This window comes from Nelumbo nucifera, chromosome 3, assembly GCF_055504915.1.
Source record: "Nelumbo nucifera cultivar China Antique chromosome 3, China Antique-T2T, whole genome shotgun sequence".
Classification (NCBI taxonomy): domain Eukaryota; kingdom Viridiplantae; phylum Streptophyta; class Magnoliopsida; order Proteales; family Nelumbonaceae; genus Nelumbo; species Nelumbo nucifera.
The window spans coordinates 27,132,186-27,142,087 of NC_142651.1; the positions used below are offsets into that span (position 1 = coordinate 27,132,186).

Consider the following 9,902-nt stretch of genomic DNA (forward strand, 5'->3'; position numbering starts at 1 on the left):
GAGTTAGGCATTGGAATTAGTTGCAGAGACCGAGATGTACCTTTACTCTACTTCTGGTTGGCCGTCGATCTGTTATCAAAGTAACGTCGTTTTTCAGCCTCCATGCATTTGTGCCTGTCGTAAGCTCAATTCCTTGTCTTGGTCTTTCACCATCTTTCTTTTACCCTTCAGATCCACCATGTGAGCCCCATGATTGGAGATTCTTTAAATGAAGTATCTTCTACTAAGGCTAGAGTCAGTCCCCTATAAAAAAACAACACCAAAGCTAGTTGATTAGCAAACATGATAGAATCTAGAGATGCTAACCCCCGATTCTTCATCCTGTAACATGAAGTAATGGCAATTGGCTAGGAAAAGAGCAAAACTATCAAGTTTCTCTCTTGGTTACTCGACCTTTCAGCTTTGATTGCTTGCTTGTAAGTAAAATACAAAAGCCTCCCTTGAAGTTTCTTACAATCATAAAAACCTCCTTTGATATTTTAAAAAATTTGGCAAAAATCTCCCTTCCGTCATTGACCCAAATGTTTAACTTATGCATAAAACTTTTTCAAATATCCATTTTACCCTTTTATAAAAGGGACACTAGTTACTAGAACGGATTACACCGATCAATAGGTCAACTCTCTTCTTTAGTCCAAAGAGGCCCTCGAGTCGGAGATCTCTGGCTCGGCAGGCCAGAACTAGACATTAATGGCCGAGAAGAAACTCTTTGAATATGAGATGATAGCTGCCGAGATCGAGCAACGAGTGAGAGCCGAGGGTGCTGAGCCTTCAAAGCTAAGATAGAAGAGAATGGTAGAGATGAGGAGAGACAGAGAGAAGTTGTGGAGATGAAATTGACACGACAGCAGAGAGAAGATCATAATGGTCCCTACCGTTGTACAAAAGCCTTACTACCTTCCTTGGTTTTCCCTTTGATGTCTTGCTGATCTTCAGCTCCATACTCTGCGATAGGAATAAAACTAGTGCCCTATCCTCCCACCCTATGCTCATGCTCTGGTATGTAAACAATGATTAGCTGCTGGCACAACTTTGATATCACCAATAATTCAGACTCTCCTCCCCAAAAAATCATAATTTTCAATGTGCTGCTCAGAGATTCATCTACAGTAATTGCAACCAATGCCTCTTCATACTGACTCCGGGCTTTATCATCATAACATATGACCTCTTTCACATCCATCCGCAATTCATCTACATTATCTCTCTTTTTCCCGAGGAGTAAGAGTAATGCCCTTGTTGATAGCCATTCATTTCACCAGTGCTCGAAACAAACAACCGCCATTCCTAGCAACTTTTTGAACAAAGAAATGTTCCACCTTCTTCAATATTGGTGAAATTCCACCCAGAGATGATCCTATTCTATCGAAGAACTGGTGACCACCACCATCGAGAAACGGTGATGGATATCTAGGACATATCAGACTAGAAATCAGAGTAACCGGTGAAGAGGCGAGCTCGAATTCAGTAACTCCCTGTTTCAGCTTTTGTAGAGAATCTCGTTTGAAGGCTTGCCCGCCATAATGATGAGAACACTTCGGGAACTGAACAAAGCGATTGCTGATGTTATTAGGGAGAAGGAGCAAATTGAATGGGCCAGGATTGATGGAGACCGTGAGATTGTTTCATTGAAGAAATCTGTAGAGGCCCTCATTGCAGAATTTGGAACTCACGTAAATCCATCATTAATCCAACCATACAAGGCAAAAAGACTGGTATTAATATATTCCGTATTCAGCCAAATTAAATAAATAAGCAGAATCGCATGATAAGGATCGGTTCCCCAATTAGATCAGAGCATTCTTGGTCCCATCGAAGCAAAGATTTGGCGGGAAGGGACCATTTTTGGAAAGTTGAAAAGCAGAGAGACCATGAGTTAAGCGGTAGCGAGGGCTGAGCTGAAAGAAACAAGGATCGATGACGGGGAGGGGGGATTCGATTACCTGCAAGTAGGGGTGTCAATGGACCGGTTTAATTCATTTGGATGGATTGAACGGATCAATAAGACATTGAATTTGGACGGACTGGACGAACCAATATGACATATTGGATTGGACCTGGTCCGTCCATAATGAATTTATATTGGATTGAGCCAATATCTGGTCCATTGATAGAAGATAAGAACATAGATGTCAATGGACCAGGTTTAAGTTAAAACCAATCTAAATTAATAGGAATTTGAACAAATTGAATAGTCTCTGGACCGGTCCAAAATGGTCCAAAATATTCATTGGACTGAATTGAACCAGGTCCATTTGTAATGAACTCACACTGGACTGGACCGGATTGGACCAAATCCAATCCAATTGACACCCCTACCTACAATTTTGGGTGAAAGCACCGGAACGCCAAACAAGATGAACTTTTTACTAGCAGCGAGGGAGTGAATGGAGGAGATATTTTGGAGGTCGTCCTTCTCGTTGAAGTAACCAAGAGTGTCGTCTGGAATCACTTGAGGGCAGCGTTCATACCATGTGGTAACGTTCACTAGTAAGTTATTTCAGTACCCATTTTACAAAAGGGTAAAACGGGTATTTGAAAAAGTTTTATGCATAAGTTAGACGTTTCCGTCTAGGTCAATGATGGAAGGGAGGTTTTTGTCAAATTTTTTAAAAATTCAAAGGAGGTATTTGTTAAAGTAAAACTATAGGGGAGGTTTTTGTATTTTACCCTATTTTTTATTCAAAAAAGTATTCTTCTCGGGCTTTGCTTGATTTCTCAATTATGTTTTCTTGACTGACTCAATCTGCTCAATAATATTTTCAGAGAAATACAAACAGGTCCAATGCAGATTTATGATTTCCACTGCAGAGCTATAAACATTCAAAATGTCAAAAACCCCCATTCTATACATCAATGTCCGCCAGTGAATTGGCATCAACTTTGAGCTGACACCCACCCCAACTGTATTTTGGGCCTAGAAATTCTGACCTTGGGCTGAACCATTTCCTGTTATTCCTTAAACATGAGTGTGGCCCAGCTGTCCTGAGTATGTGTTAGGTTTTTCTTTACTTGTATATCTCCTTTTGAGTTGTCAGTTGTTTTGAGTGTGTTAGGTTTTTCTTTACTTGTATATCTCATATTTGTTTTGTGAGAAAGAGGGGGATGGGATGAGAAAAAGGTGGGATGCAAGATCCCAAAATCGAGGATTTGGGATTGCACCAAAATGGTGCCACCCCGTAGAAAAACTCGAGTTTCCATCTCCTTTGTCGTCTTCCTCATCTTCCTCCTCTCTCCCGCATGCCTCATCCTTGTGGACTCTCCTCCCCTCCTTCAAGCTACCATTAACGCATCTGAGTTGTTCTCTATCTCTCCCCTTGACAAATACAAAATACAGCCCTTTTCCCTTTTTTGACTCTAACCGTCGCAACCCTTTGCAAAGCGAACAACACATCTGAGCCGCTTAGAGCCCTTTTACCCTGTCCTCCCACGCTCCTCCTCTCTTCTTCTTGAGGTGGTCGTCTTGAATCCGAAGCAGAAATTGCAAACGATGATGATGGACCACCACGACAACCAAGAGAAGTGAACGCTGCTTGGCTTACACCTCCAATATGGACTGCGGAGCCTTGCCATATCCTCAGCTGTTGCTTGGTGGATGCGAGGACACCCCAGTTGATGAGCTTGTGGTTCTTTTTCAGGGCGGTAGAAGCAACAAAGCAAGGTATTGCTGGTGGTGATGCTGCTGCACCTACAACCCCGACCAGCATTTTGTTTGGTTCCCTACTTCCAACTCGTAATAACTAGAGAGATCTTTGTAACGGGTGAGGCTAACGATGAACGGGATAAGGCCGCCACCGCTAAGAGTTGCAGTGGCAGCGAGTGTGGTAGGAAGTCGGATGAAGGAGGAGAGATAGAAAATAAAAGAAAGAATGGAGGGAGAGAGGGAGAGAGATGGCCGCTGCCGCTCCTCTGGTTCGAATGAAATCCGGTCCCCTTTTACACTTTCCCATCCCATCCTATCCCCGTAAATTCAAACAATAAAAAATTAAATTTTTATATTTTCCCACCTCATCCCATCCTATTCCATCCCACTCAAATCTTTCTATAGAACCTTAAAAGTCCTTGAATTTCTTAATCCCTGTTCTTTTCTTATAATAATATAAGTAGAAAGGCGTTCCCAATGCATGGTATGATATGCGTATAAGAGTGAGGCGCCCTGTGTGAAGAGCAGATCCGGTTTCAAAGTCTTTTACCCTTTTTTTTTGTGGTATAGTTGGTTAGAGGTTGACGAATGCAGGAGTTGCCAGGGTTGACCAGCTAACCCTTGGACGAGTTAAAAACACCTCTACTGAACCAATACGTGACCACTTGCCTAGCATTGAAGATGCACCTCAACATGTATTGATGCTTTTCCCATTCTTTAGATCAATGTTCTTCGCTTCATATTCAAGCAATTTCCAATGTTCCCTATTTCTTTAGATAACCGGAACATTCCACAAAGACAAAAGTGCATTAATTTTGAGCATTAAGAGGTGGGAAAAGAGCAGAGTGCACATGTTTTAATTATCGACACAAGTTGATACCCTCAATGCTTTTTTTTATGTTTTATTTATTTTTTTTAAATTGATTTAAAAAGACTGGTTTAAGTCTCGGTTACTCTTTAAACCATAGTCTGACCCGATAGAATTCATGTAGGAGTGTATTGGAAAGCTCCCGGCATGATACATATCAACTGATACAGACCAATACGTATCAATACTTTGAACCTTGGTTACACGCATTTGATCCCATGCCTCCATACTCGGAGAGAGACCCCAAGTGACTATCTCACCTATTGGGTCATCAGAATAAATGATTATAGCCTATTATAATGGTTGTCATTCCATCATCTTTAATTGCAAATCATATCAAGTTATTTTTAAAGACAACATTAAGGCTCAGTTTGAAAAGAATGCAAATGCAAATATATACAATACAAATACATACAAAATAATATAAAATATAAGGTTTTGCACTCTACATATTTGCATTTGTACTCCTTCCAAACTGAACCTAAGGAAAAATAATTTTACTCAGAGATGCAGAAAAACAACATTGCAAACCATTTTACTCTGGGCTCCTTTCTATTATGACCTTTATTTTATTTTTTGGAAGTTGATAGGGTGTTTAGTAATATAAAGTACAAGGCTTTGTATTTGTACTCTTTCTCAATTGAGCCTAACTTTCAATTTCTCTTTGCCCCCATGTATAGGTCATGCATTCTGTGAAGGTAGTGTGAGAAGCATTATGTGAGGAAGGAGTAAATCCGGACTCCAAGTCAATGTGAACTAACATGTCATACGGGGTTGTGAGATTCTTGATGGTTGACGTTGGCTGGCTTGATTATTGTATCCTTAAATATTTTATTACTTCATTATTTAACCTAGTAAAATATAAAATCATTAAACTAAGTCATTTGGTTCAGCTACTTAAAATCATGATCAAAAAGCTCCTAAACCGATCATTTTATCATGAATAAAGGTGGGGAAACAATTAAAAGCCCACATGATGAATCAATTTTTGGTGATGTATCAACTTTTTGTGCTAACTACTTCGTCATTTGGTCTGCTTCCAACTAACCGATGATTTAGAGGCCGAAGTTAACTTTTGTTGGATGAGGACCTGGATGCCGAACTGACCAGGCCGAACTAGGGGCAGATTAGGTGCCGAGTTAACTGGGCCAAGCTGGGCAGGTTAGGTGCCAAACTGACTGGGCCGAGTTAGGCAGGTTAGGTGACGAGCTAACTAGAGTGTTGAGCTGACCAGAGTGTCGAGCTTACCAAAGGGTCGAGCTACCTATTAGTTGCCGAGCTACCTGGTGGCAAGCTGGATTGATTGTTTAGTTTCGTAGTTCTTTAGAGACCTGCAAGGAATCAATGTTAGAGGACCCGGGGTGGCTAACCCGGCGAGGTCGCTCTGATGCTTAAGTCAGTACTCTCATAGTAGATTGCGAGCTAAAAATCACAAAGTATGAGAGCTAGAATATGCTTACTTGCCCCCTATGCCATTGGGGTTGGTGCCTTTATATAGGCATAGTTTGGCGTGGGCTTCACGCATCACATCCGAGATTTCCGAGAAGTCGTCTAAGTAGTCCGAGATTCCCTGAGGTAACCGCCATGCACGTTGACCACCCTCCGGATCGTTCGGCACGTGGGAGTGTTTGGATATGCATGCCGAATTTGTCAGCGCCCATGCCAGGCCGCCAGGTGGGACACCATCAACTTGGCTAAGGCAAGTTGTTGCCTAAGTGGTTTCGGGTGTCACCTAATTGTTCCGAGGTGCCATGTGTCACAATATCATTGGAGGGCCAAATCCGCCCAACATGTGCCATGTGTCGTGTGACGTCTATGCGTAGACTAGATGCGACCTGGGTTATTCCTAGTTGAGCCAGGTAGCCGAACAGGTCCGACCAGCGATTCGCCCGACAAGCCGCCTGGACCTCGGGCCAAATCCACTTGGACTCATCATGAACTCCCCGCACCGGGTCAGGACCCCTGGCTTGGGGAGTGGGGGCAATTGATGAAGGGTGATTTGGCCCGACCTAGTAAAGAGGGGACATGTGGACACGACCTGACCAAGAGATGACAACTCAGCCTAACACGAGTAGTCCGCAATAGATCGAGCTCGGATATTCAACCACCTCGGGATAAGGTGACCTTGGGACGAGATCACCTCGGTACCAGATCGCAACAGGATCACTTCGATCCCAAGGCACTTCGGCATTCAACTCAGTTCGGAACCTAAAAGCATCAGCTCGGGGATACTAACTTCAGATCACCACCTGGTGACCTCGGAAATCCCTCCAACAGATTCCGAACCTCACGGGATCACGTCGCGTAATAGCTAGCATTATCTCCTCCCCGCCCGATTCGGGTGGAATTGATAAGCCTTATCAGTTGACGATGTTATCCCTCAATTAACGTGGAAACAGATCCCATTGTGATGAAGATCCCGGAACCAATCCGCGAAACCTGTGAGGACTCAGTTATATAAAGGCTTCAACCTCGGGGGCATGAGGTACACGTGATTTCTCTGCTCTCTAGCTCTCAATATTCTCAACATTTTTTGGCTCGCAACAAGTTTGCTAACTTAAGCATCGGAGCGACCTCGCCGGGTTAGCCACCCCAGGTTCTCTGATCCTCTTCTTGCAGATCAACCTAGTCCGCCGTCTGACTGGAAGCCGGATCACCTCTAGCAGGGAGCAGCTAGATCATGCTACATCACCACCCAACCCATTTGAAGGAACGTTCTACTTCTAATACTATTACTGTTTTTAAAACCAGATCACTTTGTTCCTTGTTTTCTAGTTGGGTTGATTAAAGAGATTTCCCTAAGGCTTGGCCTATTTATAGTGCAACTTCATCTGCCCATGCATGAGAGTGTAATTGTTTTAAGCATGGTTTTCAAAACCGGACTAGACCGGTTCCATTTTACCCTAGAACTGTTTTTGGCAAAAAACCATTGATTTGGTCAGTAAATCACTGACCCAAGTGATCGAATCGTTCGAACCATTCAACAGTTTTTGACTTTTTTGTTAGAACGGACCGTCTATTCGGTTCGAACAGTCAGACCCTTCGACCCAAAAACCAGACCCCTGAACGGTTTATTGTCCAATTTAGTTTTGAAAACCTTGGTTATAAACCATCACAAAATATACTTGAAAATCAGAGAGCATGAACTGAAGGGGGCCGGTAGATGATTCAAATATGCCCAGAGTTTCTGTATACTTTTTAATATTATGGGCAAGAATGTTCCCTGTTCCAGCAACATGAGTGATAGGAATCTGGATTTCATCCACTTGCAACTGTGTATCAATCGCTCAAGATAGGATTTCATCCTCACAGAATTTGTCTTTCACACAGTCCTCACTTACACTTGCAGCTGTGTATCAATCACTCGAGACCAGATTTCATCCTCACAAAATTTGCCTTCACACCATCCCATGAATGAGAGTAAAGAGGACAAATTTTGTGAGAATGAAATCCGGTCTCAAGTGATTGATAAATTATGTAATTGAGAGAGAAGCTAGACAATCATTTATGATAGAGGAAATGCGCCATGGAGGAGGAGCATCATGGTCCTTCAGCAACTTTACAATGATAAGAGCCCTCAATGATAATTGTGTGGAAGTTCAGATCAACAGTTCATTGAAGAGCAAAGAGTAAACAAGTGCCTCAGCCTTCTCAGGGGTGCAACAAAGAAAAATCTTATTGTTAAAAATAAGAAATAAAATGACGTGATCCCCACCATATTTGAAAGAGAATGGAGGTAGGAGGAGGATTATTTCTTTGAGAAATTAAGGAAACAAATGATGTGATCCCATTTTATATGAGAAAAACTGAGATCAGAGGCAGGCCGTGAATATTTTGCATCATTTTTGAAATATAAATTTGGCACTTCCAATAAATCTATCTATATATATATATATATATATATATATATATATATATAGATAGATAGATAGATAGATAGAGAGAGAGAGAAAGAGACATTTTGTATCAGATAGAAATGCAAATAAAGTAGATATAAAATTGAATTGGGTGCAAATTTGTATCCAATTAGGATTTGCGCTGAAAACAAACATAGCATAACTGGGTACGAAGGATATTCCAGATGGCAATTTGCTTGAGCTCCGAAGTCCAAAGGGCTCTCCATATTCCTCTCCCCATCCTTCGTTCAGTGGAAAACTTCAGCAAAAAGACATTTCCAAACATTCATTCAATTTTACCCTCTATCACAAATAACTTTATGTATAAAAAAATAGAAGAATTGGGCAGAACGCTAAGACAAATTGGGAGGGATGACGTGGACTTGGGTTGCACAAAGGCAAATATAGTGGGCCCCTCATCTAAGAAACAGACTGAATTGGACAGAGAATCGCAATGCCAGACCCGTGGAATATCCTCATGAGTGGGCTAGTAGTCTGGGTCAGCCCGAGAAGGAGCTGGGCCATATTATGGGTTGTGACCAATTGCAAAGATCGAAGCCCAGTCCAGATTTAGGTCCGTGCTGGGCCTGGCAGACGTAAAAACTCCCAAAACCCTAAGATCTAGAAATTTCTGCGACCATCTGGGATTCTAGAAGCTACCGAACTGCTTACTCCCGCGACTCCTCGCTATGTCAATCGTTTAAAAGAGAGATTAACAGCAGGCCCTCTCTCATCGTTCGCTACTTCGTCTGATCAGTCACAAGGGAAAAACCCTAATTGCGCTCGAGAGATCGGGAGATGGCGAAGCGTTTGCTACCAAGCTTGAACCGGATCTTGGTGGAGAAGATCGTTCCTCCCTCTAAGACCAACTCCGGTATTCTTCTCCCCGACAAAGGCCCAAAGGTATAATGAGCTTCACTAGTCAGTACTGTCAGTTGATTGATCGATTGGTTTTGATTTTGCTTAATGATTTTTGGTGCATTCAAGCAGCTGAACTCTGGGAAGGTGGTGGCGGTAGGTCCGGGGACACGAGACAAGGAGGGGAACCTCATCCCTGTATCTGTGAAGGAAGGGGAAACTGTTCTCTTGCCGGAATACGGCGGCACCCAAGTCAAGCTCGGTGACAAAGAGTATAGCTCTGCTTCATTCTCTCTTTCGCTCAAGCCTGTCATGAATGAATGTATGTATGAAGATCTTTAATCTAATTCATGTCTTCTGATTTTGTGGGTGTAGGTACCATTTGTACAGAGACGACGATATCTTGGGAACCCTACACGATTAATTGTCACTTGTCAGTGATCTAAATGACGGATATAGAAATGAATGAACGGTGAATGTTTAGGGAATGACTGAGTTGAGTTATGTCTCTTCTAGTTGTAGTGTTTGAAAATTTTTAAGAATGGGTGCCTCCATTTTGAGACTTGAATCAAGCATTCTTGATAGCTAAATGAGATGTTGCGTTTTATTCCTCTCTCTCTCTCTCTCTCTCTCTCTC

General features: G+C 42.3%; 1 protein-coding gene and 1 pseudogene across 1 annotated transcript; one reads left to right on the forward strand and one right to left on the reverse strand.

Annotated features, from left to right (window-relative positions):
• Window positions 1-777: 777 nt before the first annotated feature.
• On the reverse strand, window positions 778-1,522 carry LOC104594576 (OVARIAN TUMOR DOMAIN-containing deubiquitinating enzyme 3 pseudogene; annotated as a pseudogene).
• A 7,560-nt stretch (window positions 1,523-9,082) lies between these two features.
• Window positions 9,083-9,880, forward strand: LOC104600655 (10 kDa chaperonin-like). Its single transcript, XM_010263763.3, has 3 exons — window positions 9,083-9,310; window positions 9,398-9,537; window positions 9,641-9,880. Exons 1-3 carry the CDS (start codon window positions 9,206-9,208, stop codon window positions 9,687-9,689), a joined length of 294 nt encoding a protein of 97 aa, XP_010262065.1. The 5' UTR covers window positions 9,083-9,205; the 3' UTR covers window positions 9,690-9,880.
• Window positions 9,881-9,902: the final 22 nt, after the last annotated feature.

Coding starts and splice junctions, on each gene's coding strand:
- LOC104600655 (XM_010263763.3), top strand. CDS start 9,206: ATGGCGAAGCGTTTGCTACCAAGCTTGAACCGGATCTTGGTGGAGAAG. Junction 9,311..9,397: donor TCCCCGACAAAGGCCCAAAG/GTATAATGAGCT, acceptor GCATTCAAGCAG/CTGAACTCTGGGAAGGTGGT. Junction 9,538..9,640: donor GTCAAGCTCGGTGACAAAGA/GTATAGCTCTGC, acceptor TTGTGGGTGTAG/GTACCATTTGTACAGAGACG.